Source organism: Thermobia domestica, chromosome 4 (genome assembly GCF_964235325.1).
Source record: "Thermobia domestica chromosome 4, izTheDome1.hap1.1, whole genome shotgun sequence".
NCBI lineage: Eukaryota > Metazoa > Arthropoda > Insecta > Zygentoma > Lepismatidae > Thermobia > Thermobia domestica.
The window spans coordinates 296,692,376-296,711,705 of NC_137457.1; the positions used below are offsets into that span (position 1 = coordinate 296,692,376).

At 36.0% G+C, this 19,330-nt stretch overlaps 1 protein-coding gene across 1 annotated transcript; it reads right to left on the bottom strand.

The window, feature by feature from the left end:
* Window positions 1–1,712: 1,712 nt before the first annotated feature.
* Window positions 1,713–19,310, bottom strand: LOC145684214 (receptor-binding cancer antigen expressed on SiSo cells). Its single transcript, XM_081756289.1, has 5 exons — window positions 19,156–19,310; window positions 14,008–14,184; window positions 9,271–9,420; window positions 6,479–6,601; window positions 1,713–2,523 (listed from the first exon to the last, which is right to left on the bottom strand). The coding sequence occupies exons 2-5, from the start codon at window positions 14,179–14,181 to the stop codon at window positions 2,332–2,334; spliced, it is 639 nt and encodes a 212-aa protein (XP_081612415.1). The 5' UTR covers window positions 14,182–14,184; window positions 19,156–19,310; the 3' UTR covers window positions 1,713–2,331.
* Window positions 19,311–19,330: the final 20 nt, after the last annotated feature.

Sequence of the window (19,330 nt, forward strand, 5' to 3'; positions counted from 1 at the left end):
ATGTCCAAAATTATTGTCGCATGTCTATAAATATGCTGTTGTAGAAATATAATTTGATAACGAATTCGCCCGGTTTCTTATAATGTTAGTATGTGTATAATCGACAAAGACATGTATGTGGCAAATTTCATGTCAAAAGAGCAGTAAGTAAAGACAATAAAACGAAAACAAAACTTTCTTGTGCATTTTTAGCAACATTTTGTTTTATTCATTCTAATTTTCGTATTTATAATTCTTTTTTTTAATGAAATTTACTACAAAATATACATTTCCCGATTATACACATAGTAGCAGTATTAAAAGAAACCTGAAAAATCATTATCAAATTATATTCTTACAAGAAGACAGTTATAGATATGCGAGAATCATTTTGGACATGAGTGTACCCACTACTCGTCGCCGGCGATGAATGTTCCTGGGCGCACAACCTTCCGCAGTCAGAAATTCAATGACAGCCCGCTGTTTCAACCGGACGTCATCACTGGGTGCCATGGATTGCTCCATTACTCTGGAAAGAGAAGAGATAGGAAGGGGTAACAAGTGACATTCTACAGCTTAACCATCAGTGCATTAACGCTAAACAGTTCAGAATGTTTGCAATAGTATTGGCTAAGTAATGAGCTTGGAAGCATTACTTTCTGAATCACCCTCATATATATATATACATACATGTGTGTGTGTGTGTGTGTGTGTGGTGTACCACTTAATTAGGAATATTAAATTATCCTTAATTACATATACCATGTAAATGGTTATTTTTCAAATCAGAATTCCGAGTATATGCTCACAGAAATTCTCTCTCCCAGGAAAACTCTCACTGGTGGTTGTTGCACTACATTGGGGACAAAGAAATTTCTTTAATAACTTAGCCAAAAAAAAATTTGGAATATTTACATAGTTTATTTCAATAAAAGACTATTTATATCCTCTCTCTATATATAACAACAGAAAATATTATTTACAATTATATATTATGTATTTTATACATATTCTTTGAATTATGTAATTCTCTAAATGCTTTAATGAATTTTCTTTTCCACAGAAACAACTGAATTAAAATATATTAAATATTCACAATACTCTATATTTGTTTTTCTTTATTCATTTGAAATGCACTTGCTACACAAGTGCTTTGTGTAGATCGTTCCGAGTTGTGTAGTGACAAGATAATTTACCCACACATACAATACATTCATACATACATACAAACGCGCGTGAGCGTGTTTACACGTTATTTTTCCGAATGAATTTGACGTTCTTAGCCTCAAAGCTTTCAACCATACCACTCACAGTGTCACACAAAACTACAGAGTTGAGCAAATTATTATTAGACTCAAAAAGTATCCTTAGAACAAATTTTAACTTAATATGACATATAGTACCCGCACTTTCTTTTTCTTTTTGTCGAAATTTAAATAAAAATATGGAAGTCCTTAGCTTAAGATTCTCGATTAATTGATTCTTGCTAGCTCGAAGACATGTGCACTAGATGTAAGTAAACAACAAAAAGAGAGAAAAAGTAAGAAAAAAGAACCCCGAGAAATATCTGAACATCATGATATTCTCCAACTACAAAATCGCATAGCTTAGGATTCAATTAAGACCCTTTACATCAAAGATTTATCTTCTTGGTATTTTCCCGAATTAAGCAAACATCCGAAATCGCATACCTTAGGATCAAATCTAAAATCCTTGGTATCAGAGATCATCACTCCCGAATTAACATATGAAGGTATCGACTATTCATGTCAATTAAGTGTTACACTTTCTATATAAAGCAAACACCCGAAATCGTATAACTTAGTATCAAATCTAAGATCCTTGGTATCAGAGATTATCACCTAGACGTTTTCCCGAATTAAGACATGAATGTATCGACTACTTGTGTCAATTTAATGTTTCATTTAATGTCAATATAAAAGCAACTAAAAGGTGTTTAACTTAAACAACAGGATGCGAAAACTTCCAATGTCTATGACCTTGTACTCTATTCTAGTCCTTTTTCCCCTCTCTTTTCTTCTTATTAATTAGAGTTATAAAAATATGTATTATTGTATGCTGATAAATGAACTTTCAAATAAATTAAGCCACTTTTCTGGGCTGGCTATTAAGCGTCTAATACTAATATTTTAGTAGTACTTGTTACGAAAAGTGTTTTAAGAGTGTAATAATTTGCATAGCTCTGTAGATTATTTACTTGTTCATTTCGTCCTCTGCCCAAAGTCATCACAACCCACTCTGTGAGCAAAGAGAACCGATTAGTTCTTTCTCACATGCAGACCCTCTTGCAAGAAGTCAATTAATACTCTTCCCCTTGCACTGCATCGAGTGTCAGCTGAGTTTCGATCCAAGGCCTCCAGGTTTCGTCGCTCTGAGGTATTCTCGTTCCTGGCGCTTCTGTTGTTGCTCAGCTAATCGCCGTTGTCGTTCCAGAGCCCGCTTCTCTTTGAGGACACCATCAGGGTCCCACTCGGCCTCATCTTCCCACCCGGGGGAATCTTCCCATACTCCGAGCTCGGACGACTGAAAGTAACAATACGGAGGTATTACAGGCATGTATTTTTGTGAAAATTTGAAAAAGATTTAACATTATCAAATTATATACAGGATATCAAAAGTCTGGGGAGGCATAGGCATGTTATGAGTAAATTTACAACAACAGCTTTACTATATCATACCAACAATGCCGTATTCTTGGGGAACGGTTCGAGATGTTCTAAGTTCCCTCCGTAACAACGTGCACGTTCCCCGTTCTCATTTTTGCGTTCCGTTCGAACAGCCTACTGGACTGGAAACGTTTCTTTAGGGCGACCTACCAGTGTGAAGCCCAAAAGAGCTGATGAAAAATTTCATAATTTTATATTACAAATCATGCATTTCCAACAACTTTTTGTATTTTTTAAACTCATAACAGAGGTAGCCTATGGTACCGAACATTTAATATACTCGTTTACTTTAACATAGATATAACTTGGCGCATATTGTTAAGAATAAACAACCACTATAGCAGAGCCATCAAGAGACGGTCTCTGAAGTTCCTTATCACGTGCGGAGGAGGGAAAATACAGCCCCTTCTTTGATACTAGTGTTACCAACCACGGTGATTGTTTTACACCATTAAGAAAACTACCATCATAGATACACCGAAAAAGCCTTGACACGTGAGTACTGGCAACGTAGTGGTGGTAGTAGTAATGAGTAAAACTCATGGAACTTCACGGGTTACACGAGTTTTACTTATCGTAGTGGATGGAATATATTATTGAGACGCTTGATTGACGCTATTATTGAGACGCATAAAACAGGTTTTCGCTATTACCATTTTTACTCTATAGCAATCGTTTACGTTAAAACCGGAAATTGTTGAATTCAGCCATTTCTGGTTTGAAAAAAAAAAAAATGAAATGAAATCTTCGAGTTTTACGCCTCACGGTTATGCCGGTTAGGCTAAAGGAGACGGCGATGATGAGTAATGAAGGAAGTGGGAGGAAACCGGAGAACCCCGAGAAAACCCACGCACACGGTGTTTGTCCACCACAAAGTTCACTTGGCGGCGGCTGGGATCGAACCCGGGACCCCAAGCACCAGAGGTGAACGCTCTACCACTGAGCCACCGCGGCGGAACTTCTGGTTTGAATAGGGACTTAAAGAGAGAAGATGATACCTACGCTTAGAACGCTAAATCAATTCCAAAAGCCGCTTTTCGTTATTAGTTATAGTTTATATTCTACACAGATCAATAATGAAACCGGAACTTCTAGTGGATTTCTATCACTTCTAGTTTTAGAACGAAATTTTAAGGAGGGAGATAAATTGTATTCTTGGCACGCTAATCGATTGCAGAGAACTGTTCCTATTACCGTTTTTTCTCCATAGTGATTAAGGTAAAAAGAGGAAAAGCTTGATTTCTACCGCTTCCAGATTACATTTTACCTCCACCAACAAGCTCAATTCCTAACCTTTGATCCTGTACATCCGGCCAAAATTGATGGTCATCCAGCAAGTAGTTCTTGAGACTTATTTTCTCCCAGACGGACACTCGGAGAAACAGGGTAAACATATAAAGGAGTTTAGTAAGTCCAGCTCCTTAAAAATTGAGATAGGAAAATTACATAAGGTTTATCGAAAGGAGCGCACTGCTTGATCCGCTATCATCGGGCATCAGGGAGCCAATCGAAAATTTTAAATAGCAAGGTATTCAATTTCTTACATCGTTGAAAAGATAATGGAAAAACAACTTCTATCGGGAAAAGAATTGTGTGGGGGACCGTTTACGAAATGGCCACAATTTAATTGTAAGTTCTTCCATATTCAGGTAAAACGCGTTCAACTGTTCACAAAGGACTGGAGACAGAAGGATGAACCAAAAAGCGAATTATGATGTTAGAACGCACATCCAACAGAATCACACCCAAAAAAATAAACAGCAGGAAAATTTAGACTTTTTCCTGTAAAAGTTTACTTTCCTTTCCCATAATCTTTCAAATGATGAGAGAAATTACCTACCTTGCTAATATAATATTTTCCGATAATCTGCGGTGGACTATAAAGGGCCCTGAAGTCAAGTAGTAGTGCGCTCTATTAGAAGCACCCTATGTTACTTTCCCATTTCATCTTATCTTTTTTCATCCTTTTGTTTCTAACCGTTTTTGATTTAAAGCACTGATATTTTATCTGACACACTTGGTACATACGCCCTGAGCTGTTACTATTCAAGTGTAAATGCAGTATAACATTATCTACGCTCTGAATCTGGTTCTACTAGATCGGAATGTGGACGGAAAAATTTCCTAGATATTATTTTTCTTCAAAGTTTAATTGTGAGATAGTAGTGTTGTTGCAATTGGTAGAATACAAATATGATCTATTTTTTTCTATTTTCAATTAAATTTTACAAAAAAAAAAAAAAAAAAAATTCAAAGTGACTTCTCAATATATACTAAGGCCGTTCGGAAAGTAACCTCGAATTGGTTAAAATAGAAACACCAAAGTAAATAAGAATTTATTATATACATCTGAAAAGTACTTCTTTACTCTATTTTTTCAACATAGTTTCCATAAACATTCAAGCACTTCTTATATCTCAGCACTAGCTTAGAAATTCCATCACCATAAAAATCTCCCGCCTGTACCTTGGACCACAGTACTTTCTATAGCCTAACCTCTGTGTCAATGTGTCATTTAACACAGTCTTGGAAATTTGTGGAAATTCATCGGAAAGCTCCGCGATTGTGAAACGTCGATTTTCACGAACTTTTCCATCAAGTTTCTGAAGAATTCATCAGTGGCTACTGATTGCCTGCCATTCCTCTCTTCGTCATGAATCTTTGTTCGTCCACTTTTAAATCAACGAATCCATTCACGAACAACTTCACTCATCACACTTGGTACATATGCGGCACAAAGTTCCCGACGAATAGCTGCTGTCGAATACTGTTTTGCCGTAAGAAAACGCAAAACAGCTCGCACATTGCACTTGGCGGGGTTTTCTATTGCAGCACACAGTTTGAGACGCTACAAAAGTAGATTTACTGGTCAGACAACCTTCACTCTATCACGTCTAGATGCAGATTGATGTACCGCGCTTGTCCATGCAAAGATGGCAGCGCTGCCCCCACTATTTCACGCACAGTACTCAATTGGAGGTTACTTTCCGAACGCGCCTCGTATATATATATTATATATCAGGTGTTCTAAATATGGCGCCCACGAACCACAGAGCACTACACTACAGGCCAAAATAAAGCGAAAATAATATATGATGGTTTGCCCTCCGGGGCCTCCTTCAGTCGCTATGGGGAATCAAAATTTCACAATGTGGCAACGTCGCAGATTAACTTGGAACCATTAGCATCACACTACGTACAAATACATCAGGCAGTTAAATCGGTTGCTACACTAGTAAGTGTTGCTAGTATCAATCTATATCGACTTTAGCTGCCAACTGGAAACAGTCAATATAACTATTTGATAAGATTGGTAGATCTAATCTATGGTTCTTTACTTGCGACGTTGCCACATAGTGCAATTCGTGTCTCCAGACATGGACCCAAAAGGTATACAAATATATATATTTTCTGCTTTATTATGAGTTGTATAATAGTGCTCGGTCCGTGGGCGTCATTTTTAGAACACCCGATATATATTTACTGTATATATAAGGTAAACATTGAAACTTCTGTGTCACCAGGAATAGAAGCCAGACCTACTTGAAAGATCGGTCCGCTAGCTGTTCGGCTATACAGAAATATCTTTTTGTGATCATTAAGTATTCGAAACTATTGTAATTTTTTAAAAAAATAAAAGTAATGTATTAAATAATAACACGTTTTACGTAGGTGTTATAAAATTATAATACAAATTGTAGATTTCTGTTTGGCCTTGATTTGTCTGCTTTCATACTATTCTATAAAAATAAAACGCTTCTTTCTATAAAAAAAAATAATATAAAAGTCAATAGAAGTACAATAGTACTTACGACAAATGAAACTGGATCAGCAGCTAAAGACAGTCTTGGAGAAGTATTTGAGTTCCATCCGACATTCGGTTCGCCATTTGGTAGGATAATCTTTGGTTGTTTTGTAATTCTTGGAGTCATATCCTGTAACATAAACATTTTTTTTTTTTTTTAAGTATGTACATATCTTACAAACAAATAAGAATACATTTCCATAACCTCTATTAATAAAACAATTCTTACATTTTTCTTCTGGATTTTACTCTGGAATGCTGATCCATCTTTCTGAAAATTGTTATTCCTAATTTTCTCTAATAGTAATAATATGACAATGATGCCATCGTCATAGTCTCGGTAGTGATTTTGGAATTAGTCCACCATGAGCATGGCTAGCCAGATCTTTTAGTTAAGCGCTATATGGATCGGCTACTGCTACCATTAATTACCGCTTATCTAGACTGAAGTTCGCTTGTCTAATTCAAGAGCTCACTCAACCCCCTTATGATACTGGCTCAATATATATTTAAAAAGCCCTTTTTAGGTATTACGTTTCAAGTCCCACTGATTTTAGCACAAAATTTCGTACAAAAAATAGACCAAGAATACTTAGACCCCGAATATCAACATGCTAAACGCTGTATCAGTTTCGCTGTCAATCGCCCTATTGTAAAATATTGTTCCATTATTAAGACTTTAATAGTGTCTACGTTGCTTTATATGTTCACTTGTTAAGGTTATTTAGACATGCTACAATACTTTATTTTCGTAAATGTTGTGTGTTATAAGTATGTAATCATTATTTGTGAAATACAATTTGGCCATACCAATATAGTTGTAGTCTGTTAAATTTATCCATGAAACTACAAAGCAGCCGGTAGATTCAATGTATGAAATTAAATTTATAGTTCTATGTCCTACAATTATGTCCTTTAGGCTAGAGCAGACGAATGATTAATGAAGGTGAACGTTCGTGAAAGAATGAGAATGTTGGAAAAAGGAGAACCCCAAGAAAACCCACCAACACGATGTTGTCCACCAGAAACTCATCTGACCTGCGATCTAACCAGGGCCCTAGAACCAGAGGTGAACGATCTAGTACTAAGTTACCGTGCCCCCTTCAACATATGAAGATCGAGATATCAATACCCTAACGAAATCGAGGTTTCTACACCCTGACGAAAAGCTGCAAACGTTTAAAATAATCTCTTTTGAGTTAAAAGACCAAAAGCAACTAAATTATAACGTATATTATAACTGGTAAATTGCCTATTGTTAAAATTTATTCTCCTTTTGCTTTTATTTTAACTATTTCGAACCCAGTACGTTAAAAAGTATCCTCATGGAGATGCTATATTACTCTCAAGTCCTAAAAGAGCTTCTCTCAACAGCTGTAACGCTGCCGTAATTTTTAATTTATTATCTAACCAAATCTTTAATTTGGAAGTAAACAATGTTTTGGAATTCTCTTGATACTGGCACAAAGTAAGTTTAATTTAGCAAGTATCGAAATCTTTAAAACTGGAGATTTTGACAATGTTTATCTTTGCATTAGCGATAGTAATATTTAACAATTCGAGTAAGTACAAGAGATTCGTTGCTTTGATAATGAAATATAAATATTGTAAGGATCCCCACCTTTCAGTGTATATTACTTCTTTAAGCACATGTTATAATTGTAAAACACGTACGTGCTATTGTTTATAAAGCAGACGACACGGAAGAAAACAGGAAGACATGAAACCGACACGGTAAAATCCGAAGATGGACGAATCGCCAACAAATCACCTGTAAAGAAGACCATGAGAGAACCAAATTATCAGTTAATCACTAATCACTTAACCTACAACATCGGCTCCTCAGTCGCATTGGACAAATGAGATCTCCTACCTACATTATCTCCGGTAGCTGCATTGGGCGAAGGAGAATCCCTATAAATCCTTTCCCATAATTGTGGAAATTTCTTTAGAAAACCCTGGAGGATGCACTGGGCCAAAAGATTACCCACACATACCTAATTCCAACCTTCATCAACCGAAGACACTTTACGTGTGCTAAGGATTAATATTGAAACGCTTATTTTGTATCTTTACTAAGAAACTTTGTAATTGTTCCATAGAGAATTATTTTATAATAAAATTGCTGAATGGATTACCCCGGACTATTATTGATTCTATCAAACAGACATTATAGTATTAAACTACGAAAGAACAAATCAATAACAATATGTAATATATGTTAAATGAAGAAGTGAAATATAATGAAACATAAATTATGAAATAGAATATATAAATACATACATTGATGAGTAAATTTCAAGTTAAATTTTTCAGCTTACGTTCCACAACTGTCCTGAAGGGTAAAGGACACAGACGATTAATGAAAGTGAACGAATTGGTGAAATGGCAATGGAAAAAAACTAGAGAATCACGGAAAAACCCACGGACACAAACTCATATGGTCTAGAATCGAACCAAGGGACCTCTCACACCAAAGATGAGTCCTGTACTATTAAGCCACCATGCCTTCTTCAACGTACGTTACATTTCACCTATGTAGCTTCTCGTCACAACTGGAATTGTCTTTACTTTCTTTGTGTGCTCATTTACTAATTAACGAATTATTCTCTCCTTTAGTAACAGAATGTTGATGTTTACATACGTAACTTCTAATACATATGAATCTTGAATTTACTATGCTTATCTATTGAATATTGCTGTATATGGACTTATGCTTATAGTCTTGTTCTAATATCAACTCTCAGTCAACAATGCCAGAAGTTAATATTAAATAAAAAATACACAAAATGTACTTACTTGGAAGAAATCATTCTCGGGTTCTTTGTCAGATTCAGACTGTTGTCTTGCAAGCCTATACATTTCAATCTGTTGTTGGACTGTATTTCGCTCAGTTACTACAGAAACTGGATTTTCCTCCCATGCATTCCAACTCTGGAGATCATAGTTCTATTGAAATGAGAACAACATGATTAGGCAACTGTCTGTCTTAATTCATTGAAATTAGTTATTTTAAGATTATATTTACCAATAACTAACTCTAGGGCTTATTAACTAAGAAGCTAGAGAATCAGGAATATCGCTGCAGAAACAAAATTACCTTAAGGATATTTACGATGAGTATGAAATAACAGCAACTACTTTTATATAAAATTGAAAAACCTGAGGACCAGACAAGAACTTTCTCTCAAAAATACGCACAGAAAAACGAATTAAGAAGTACGAGATTTTTTCTGGTATTTATTTGATGCCTTAATACGTGTAGATATGTATAATATTGTAGCTTTTTTTAAAAGTATATTTACTATCTGTAAATCTACAAATTACTGTAAATGGCATTATGATTTTTATATCTATTGAAAACTACCTCTGTAACTGGATGAAGTACTTATGTAAGCAATGTTTTGAAATAAAGGCTTTTGAAAAAAAAAAAAAAAATCAAAATTTCGATCTCCTGTAATTCTGTTCCTATTAATTCGAAATCCACCATATCATGATCATAGAATTAGACACTATGTACTTAGGTGTGCATTAACTTATTCGTATCACGTTATTACTGCTGCAGAACCATCAAAATTTGGATGTTTGTGATGCTGTAGCATCCCTAGTTTGCAACACTGAAAAACAAGTGTTCTATTGTAATTTTTGTTTAATATGTAGATTTGAAATATGTGAATAAAATGAAATCTTTAAGTTTAACGTGGCACGATTACGTCCTTTAGGACAATTAAGACAAGTGAATGATGATGGAAGAATTGGTGGAATGAAAAAGGAGGAAACAGGAGAATCTACGAACAAGATATTTGAAATATGTAATAACCTGACGTAGTGCCACTTGAAAAAATACGACTGTACGTTGGGTTGGCAACGCTGTTGCTCTCGATGTATTGCAGTGTATGTCAAACAATGTCCCTATATCGATAATTGCAAAGAACGAAATTTTAGCGTTTTTTTTAAATCTAATATTTAAAAGGTACAAGAGCGTCTGATGGTAAATGGTTCACCCTATATATACATATACGAGGGTTGAAATGAAATAAAATCATTGAGTTTTACGTCCCACGGTTATGTCGGTTAGGCTAAAGGAGACGGTATTGATGAGTGATGAATGAAATGGTGGAATGAATAAAGTGGGAGGAAACGGGAGAACCCCGAGAAAACCCACGTACACGGTGTTTATATACGAGCGTTGTTATCAAAGTTCTAAACCTATCTATAAACGGAGCGTGAGAGAGTTTATGGATTATGTTACTTTTCAACATAGTCCCCTGACAAATCAACACATTTTGTCCATCGATGTTCAAGTGCATTAATACCATTGGTAGTAGAAAACCTGCATAGTACTCCCCAGTCACTTTTCGCTACTTTGGAAGATAACCCACCAGCACTATCTCTTCCGAATCCCAGAAAACTGTAGCCATCACTTTTCCAGCTGAGGGCAGTGACTTGGCCTCCTTCGGAGAGAAGGAGGGGAATGAGGAGTATTTCCACTGCTTGGAACTTTGTTTGGATTCTGGTTGGTAATGATGGACCCAGGTCTTATCTACTGTTCTGAATCGAGTGAGAAAGGCATCTTAATTTGTCCGAAAGATATGAAGATTGTCCCTTGAAATGCTGCATCTGGTGAGCTTTTCATCAGGTATCGAAAGTTTCGGCAACCAGCTTCGGAAACCTTGCTCATTCCCAGATTCTGGGTTAATCCGGTCAGCGTTTGCAGTAGATAAGTCTACTGTCTCAGCAATCTGTCTGAGGTCATTCGTCGATGACTCATGATGATTTCATGCACTTTGTCAATGTTCTTCTAAGTCAGTGTTTTCACGGGCCTTCTGCTAGATTATCATCTTCAATGGAGGTTCTCCCTCTCTTAAATTCGCCTGATCATTTCTTCATTGTGGCATATGAAGGGGCACTATCACCTAAAGTTGCAACCATATAGGGGTGGATCTCCTACGACTTTAAAACTTTCTTGTGGAGATATTCAGTAACAACTCTCACCTCCAATTTCTCCATTTGGTCACACTTTGCTCACTCTTCTGTCGTTTTGGACATCCCAACAACAGAATAAAAGTCAATATTAATACCAAATTTGGTATGACATCATAGGAAGGTTCAATAAATACGGCCTAAAAATATTACATGTCATGTCTAGTTTTAATATTTCTTGGTTAGGCTTAGAATTTATATAACAATCCTCGTATATTATTTTCGCAATTAAAGTACGTTAAACGAAAGTTTATCGAAACATTTTCTTGACTCAAACAAATAAATAACATAAATATTGCAAAATTTCGAATGACTAAGGCCGTGCCCAAAAGATGCAAGTGTACATTCGAAGTACGCTTCTTTCCGGAACTGGCGTCACATAGTGTGCGAGGATGTACACTACGATAGCACACTTGTGTACTTAAGATGGCTTTTCCTCGTAGTAATGTCTAAATAACTTAATAAAACTTCAAAAGGCATATTTTTAATATTTTTGTGAGCTTATCTTGTAATGATTCCAGCTGATAAATACACAAATTAGTGATTTCATGAGTGCAATATCAAAGTGTCACAAAAATAACAAACGTATTTATGTCGTTCTCTGAGCATGCAATGGAATTTAAAATAGTACAGGGAAACTAACCAAACAATTTATTTAATAATACTATGAAGACATTTGTGCTTAAAATAGTACATGGTTTATGTAGCTTAAATGTGATAATTAGACTATCGGTAATGCAGCTATTTGCACTTTAAATTATAAACTAATGGCATATGACTTATAATTTTAAGCTTTAGCATAGAATAATGAATACCGAGATTATTCAATGGCTACAGCTACAGCTACAAATGTTAATTCGAGGCCTAATTTTCTAGTTTTGATTCTAAATAAACAAATCCTTTCCAAAGCTACCATACTTCCTAGCACTTGGTCTTTGTGAGGAACCATAATATGTCAATTACTGTATATTTTGCATTTTTGACAACTGACCAAAAGTGAAATATAGGTTAAAAAAAAAAATCTTTCTATACATTTAACGAAGATTTCACAAATTCCTCTTAACTCATACAATCCCATTGCCGTACCCACTGTGAAACGATTATGAACAAGTAATTCCTTCCGTGTGGTTGAACAATGAAAGTCATTACCAAACGTACATATTGTATTATTTCATAAAACCGTCTATTAATTTTCATAAAATTCTTATTATATTAGTAGTTTTTTAATGGTTACACTTGGATGAAGGGATTTTGTTTCGTAACTGAGTAGCCATTTTCGCAGCGGGAAGTATGTTAGAGAGAGGGCGGGTGTATATCAAGAGAGATGTAGGGCGCCGAAAGCGTAGTGAAATCCATGCAAGTACTGGAGTGTATACAATGTACAGGACTTCACTTATGCGGGCTCATATGATAGTGATCTTTTTGTTTTGCTGATTTTTACCGCATTAATTGAATTAGCGTTTTCCACCTTGAGTATATGTGATCCTTATACATTGATATTTCATAGTGACATAATAGCTTTTCCTTGTATAGAGCTACACCACTCCTTTCCTTGTCACTTTCCTTTGGTGTAGATTAAGAATATGGAGACACTATTTCGAAGATTTATGTGTAAAATCGATAGATTCACAAAGAAAGAGTAATACCTAAGGAACTTAATTATTGGCGCAATAGTCCAATCAGTATGCCTGTAACGGAAACAATACAGTAGAACTAGCACAATTAGTGTTATAGTTGTGTAACCTGGCGTACAGGATGCAATTATACACAATATGAACTCCCTAAAACCTAATGAACTATGTATTTTCCAAAGTAGTTTTGCACCACGTTATTGCAAATAATGCTCTCCTCAGTACCTTTGATGTGCCCACACTCTTGCAAGTTGTCTGTTGTCGCTTGCAAAGAAAACCCTGTTATTTTTAAGACTGCTTGCAAATAGCACCCGCAAAAGTGTCATCAGCGCCCTAAGCACCAGTGCTATTCTCCTCCCGCTGGATGTTCATGCTGTTACGAGGTTTGTTCTGCACATAACACAATATGATGTAGTTATTGCCTTTACGCTCCGCTCTTGTTAATCTGCGCGTAAAAGATCCGCAATGACAAATATTACAGGAACGGTAAAGCTGAACCTGTTGACATACAGGAGAGAAGTACTTACGCCAGTTTATGGTTTCCCTATATTGTCAATCTCTACGATATATTAACCTTTAATATAACTGGAAAATCATTCATAAATAATAATAATAATAATAATAACAATAATAATAATAACAATAATAATAATAATAATAATAACTTTAGTTTATTTTTCTAGCATGCGAAATTCTATTCCTTTTTGTTGTCAATGTTTGATTGTCTATGACAATGAGGCGCTGGTACGAAGTGCGGATCGAAAGCTAATTTGATGAAGTGCACACTATCTGGTGTGTACTCCGTTTGTAGTCTTCGAGTGGACATGGTCGAAAAGTGCACTTCGCACTTTTGGACACGGCCTCAAATACAATTGCTTAAAACCAAAATAAACAAATATATAAAACAAGAATAGTGACTAACATCTTTCTCGGAGCCCTGGTTAGCGTTGTCTGGAACCACTCCAACAGCAGTCAACGGAATCGGAGTACAAGAATTCCTCCGGTGTCGTCGAAAGCAGCACAAGGCTCTTCTCATTACTCCAAATAGCATAAGGAAGAGCGCCTTGATACGACTAGCAACAAATTTCAGTGCCATTTTCTGAAAGGGAGAGCAAAAAAGAATACATTACTCCATTCATCCATGATAGGATAGGACGTGAAAGCACAAAATCTGTTTCAAGAAAGCGAAAACCAAATAAATATGGCTGTATACCCGTCAACAACGGTGACAACCTCTTTTATAATACTCACACAAAAACACCTACGTATACAATATGTTTAGAATTAATAATTTCTCAATGCTAAGGAAAGGTTTCATTCACCTATGCATTCTATTTTTATGGTTGTTTCAACAATCATTGAAGTATTAAAAAAAAAGAATTCTTATCTAAACCACTTGGCGTAACAGCCCTTCGTGGGCCTGAACCGCTCCAACGCCATCTATTAGCGACCGGCTGAACTGCCTCCAGCCTAGTGACAAACACGTGGACAGCACGCTGCGTTATCTGTCTTTAAGGTTGGTTTAAAGGGACATGTTTTGCCGATAGATGTCACGACAATCTTCGTATCACTCCCATGTATTTTTCACCTTTCACGAAAATTTACAATTTCTTTTACAAATTTCAACCTAGAGAGTTCAAATTTTTAGAGAAGGATCTTCATAACCTATCAAAGGGAACAATCCGTGCCGATTTTTTATTTAGAATTTTGTTCATTGTTGAAATTGCTTGATTGTTGAAATGGTTATCTAAATCTTTAACAATGGAACTGTTTCAACAATAAAGAAAATTCTAAATAAAAAAATCGGCACGTATTGTTTTCTTTGATAGCTTATGAAGATCCTTCTCTAAAAATTTGAACTCTCTAGGTTGAAATTTGTAAATTTTCGTGAAAGGTAAAAAATGCATGGAAGTGATACGAAGATTGTAGTGACATCTATCGGCAAAATTTTCCCTTTACACTAACCTTAACAAGAGTTACGAGGAGCTTTCTAGATCTAGTGGCCTTTACGTCTTTAATCATGTGACTTCCCAGACGACTCTGGATGGACGCCGAAAATTAGGAATTCCGGCCGGGAATCGAACCCGAGGCCACGCCCATGTGAGTTCAACGCTCTAAGCCAGCGTTTCCCAACCGGTGTGCCGCGGCACACTGGTGTGCCGCGAATGACCCGCTGGTGTGCCGCGAGAAAATCGAAACAAATTATTAATTCTATACGAACCAAATTGCAAGACAGGGGAAAATGTATATTTATATTTCACATTACTATGAACCTCTACTATAAATCTACAATTTTAAATTTCATACTGTGTTACTTTTCTGTACATTTTTAATGTTGAAAAACGTATTTATCATTGTCATGTCCATTATTACTTCTTTATTGTTGCAGACTATTTCGTAACTTGAAATTTTAACATATCATTCAACAAATTCAACAAAGCAAGCATGCATACAAATTACCTACATTTGTGTTTTAAAAGTATAGGAGATTTGTTTATTTGTTCGTTATTTAGTGATCTTCCCTTTTAGTTAGAGGTTAGATACAGTTTTCGAAAGAGAAAGTGGATTTTTAAAAACCCGAGTCCTATATTTCATTGCTATTGTTTTCTATTTTAAAATTAGAATGAAAAATAAGTATAATGATTTAGCACGGGGAAAAATCAGTGATCGAGCTTTCTTCTCTGTAAGAAGGAAATTAGTAATCACATTAAAATACCACGGTAATTATATATATATATATATATATATATATATATATATATATATATGGGTGTGCCGCGAGAATTCAAGTTACACCTGTAGTGTGCCGCAAGTTGAAAAAGGTTGGGAAACGCTGCTCTAAGCACTACTACGCTACGGTGTCCCAAAGCAAGCAATAGAGCATAATTTTTCAAGCACAAGAAGAACATATCTAGTTGTTTCTATTACGAAATTGAGTAGTAACATGCAATTTTTAAGCTTGGATTTTCTGCTTACGGTATCAGATATTCTTATAGTTTTCAGGATTAACTTTTACGCTAACGTGTCGATGGCCAGTCCCCATGTCAAACAGTAACTTCATTCAGTTATGTTATGGGTCCAAGTAAATGGCAACGGTACATTTTTATTTAACATTGGGCTAATAAAGAGTGTACAGCCCAAACGACTCGTCCGATTTAAAAAAAAAACAAAATCCTTCACTTTAGATTGAAAACATCATATTTGGAGACGGTATTTTCTCTTACGTTTTGTTGTAACTCTCATAATAACAGAGTTACCCTATCTCAGGGGACTTTTGAAACACACTGTATATGATGGATGAAGTGCGATTTTGTGTAACCCAGCATAAAGTTGAAAATCACATTCACTAACCTAACCACTGTACACAAGAACTGTTTACTCTTCTCCAAATTATTTGCAATTGCTGACGCGCCTGCTCCTACGGACGCAACCCTGCGCTACCACACGGGCCTTCTACTACGCTCTATCCTGGACTCGGTTAAATAGCATGCTTTCTTTTCAGTGGACATGTAGCACTGGTTCCATGCTGTATTTTGCACAAGCTCTCCTAAAACGAATCTCCAATGAGGGAAATATATGATTTTGTGGGTTCACTCGAGCAGACAGGGTGCCGCGTTGGCTCAGAGAAAAAGCGTTCACCTCTGGTGCATGGGGTCCCTGGTTCGAACCCAGCTTGCGCCAAGCTAGCTTTGTCGTGGACAAACACCGTATGCGTGGGTTTTCTCGAAATACTCTCATTATGTAATTCACGCAAAATGTTTTACATTGTATTTTACCTAAAAATTTTCTATTTGGTAGAAGCGACTGCTCGAAATGAAATATTAGTTTTACGTTCCACGATTATGCCGGCTAGGCTAAAGGAGACTGTGATAATGAGAAATTAATGAAATGGAGGAATAAAGAAAGTTGGAAAGAAACGGGAGAACTCCGAGAAAACCCACGCACACGGTATTTCTCCACTACGAAGCTCACTTGCTGCAAGCTGGGATCGAACCAGGGAACTATGCACCAGAGGTGAACGCTCTTCCACTGAGCCACCGCGGTACCCCGTCTGCTCGACTGAAACCATAACTGAATAGACTGAATATTAACTGATGTCCACTGAAAAGAGAGCGACCATTTCATAAATTTCTAATCATCACCGTCTCCTTGAGTCTCGTCGGCATAATCGTGGGACGTAAAACTTAAAGATTTCATTTCATTTCGAGCAGACGGTTCTACCAAGTAGAAAGTTTACAGATAAAATACGATGTGAAACATTTTTTGTGAATTACGTAATGAGAATGTGAAAATAAATAATTACTCTAAGTGTCCAGCATATTAAAATGAATTTTGAGTAATACCGTAGTGAAAGTATTGTATGTGTATGCTTTCACTATCCTCGTTTACGCTTATACCACGTCGCTGACGCGCCTGCTCCCTACGGACGCACATTAGGCTAAAGCTCGTGCCCCCCTTCTGCGTTCCTGCTCTGACTCCGATAGATAGCATTAGTGTTTTTTAACTTTCACCTAGCACAAATTGGTTCGTGTTGGCAGGGTTCTAGAACACAGATTCCCCTTCCCACTTACCTGAAAAAAAAAATAATAAAAACGTGCCGTTCGGGGTTCTAACCCGCTTTCACTCACTGACGTTCGCCCGGCAATACTATGTGAATTAAATATTAAGCTTTGGTACAGAAAGGAACCGATCTAGCTACTAACCTATATGGGGGACCTGTGTTCTAGAACCTTCCCGTTCGGATTTCATACACTGCCATACTTCCACACTATACTGAGCCCTCTTGAAGTCAATCTGCAACCAGTAATGGAGCTCCTCATTCAGTGCATGCTATGCTAAAAGAAATACAAAGTTCTAACCAAAATTGAAAATGTACGAAATGTGTCAAATTGGTCCATGTTCCGTTAAGGGGGTCCAAAACTACACTGGACTCCCTTAAGCTAACCTAACCTAACCTGACCTGACCTACCCTAACCTAACGTAACACAAGCTAAACTAATAGAATCTAATATAACGTTATATTATGCAATCAAACAAAAATCAATAGAAAGAAGTGGTGTCAAAAACACTGGACCCCCTTAACGGAACATTGACCGTCAAATTTGGTATAACCGTCTGCTCGAGTAATGCCGAATTTATATATGTATCTATGAAACAAACCTGCACCCAAAAAGACACTTGATATCGCATAAAATAACATTGTATTGTATTGGTTTTATTGTATTGTATTGTAATGGTTTTACATTAGTTACTCTATACTTGTAAACATATAGACAATTCTTTTTCACGTGCATCCAATCCTGTTTATCCATAGGTATATACATTTTTCTTTCACGTACTATTCTGTACCAGTACTCATTGTATTTTGTCACCCACATAATTATTTAATCTGTATAGGTGTACATAATGAAGACAGAAAATTGTCAGTACCTCATGAACCCTATTCTTAATTTCTTCAGGATTAACATATTTGTAAATACGTATGAGGAAATAGGAAATTACAAGAACTCTTTCTGTCCGACATCATTATTTTTAATAGTGCCAACGAAGCAGGCTAACAAGGTTTAGAAGTAACTGTAAAACACTAGTTTATATGTAAGTTAGGTCATCAATTGAAATAAATTTTCAATTTTAAAATTTCTGTTGTAACGATACTACTATTTTATTATGAAATATATAAAGGTTATAATTAAGGAGCCGTACTTCCCATTTAGGGAAGGACGAGAAACGCCATACTTTCAGGAATTATTCAATGACTATCTAGGATGTTAAAAAGTAGGTAATAGACTGAGTTCTTGCCCTTGTACTTAGGGTGTTTAGGTAGTGCAACAGTAACATGTATCCTCGTGCACGGGAGATGAGAAGTAGCTGTTCTTAACTATTACCTATATAAACAAAAAACGTCACGTATGATAGTTTTATCGATAGCCCGACACATCCAAAACTGTTCTCTAAATAAACAATCTACCCACTACGAAAGGACTTAAGACTGTTCTTGCAACTTAATTAATATAATCTGTAATTATTCCTTAGAAATAGATCATATTTTACTTATTTTTTTTCAACTTACTTTATCAACACTTCGTTCTAGATCACGAGCGCTTAATTGCCATATTTGAAAACAAAACACTGTACCCTCCCTCCTCAGAGCTGCCAGTTTTATGATTTTTTAAAAAATAATAATAATAAAATGAAATGTTATTAATTTGTGTCACCGTATAGCATTTTCTATTTTATATACATAT

What these genes read in the sequence shown, in the direction of transcription:
- LOC145684214 (XM_081756289.1), bottom strand. Translation starts at nt 14,181, where the DNA reads ATGGCACTGAAATTTGTTGCTAGTCGTATCAAGGCGCTCTTCCTTATG. An exon ending in ACCAGGGCTCCGAGAAAGAT is followed by an intron (nt 9,421 to 14,007) that starts GTTAGTCACTAT and finishes TCATTTCAATAG; the next exon opens with AACTATGATCTCCAGAGTTG. An exon ending in CCGAGAATGATTTCTTCCAA is followed by an intron (nt 6,602 to 9,270) that starts GTAAGTACATTT and finishes TTTATGTTACAG; the next exon opens with GATATGACTCCAAGAATTAC.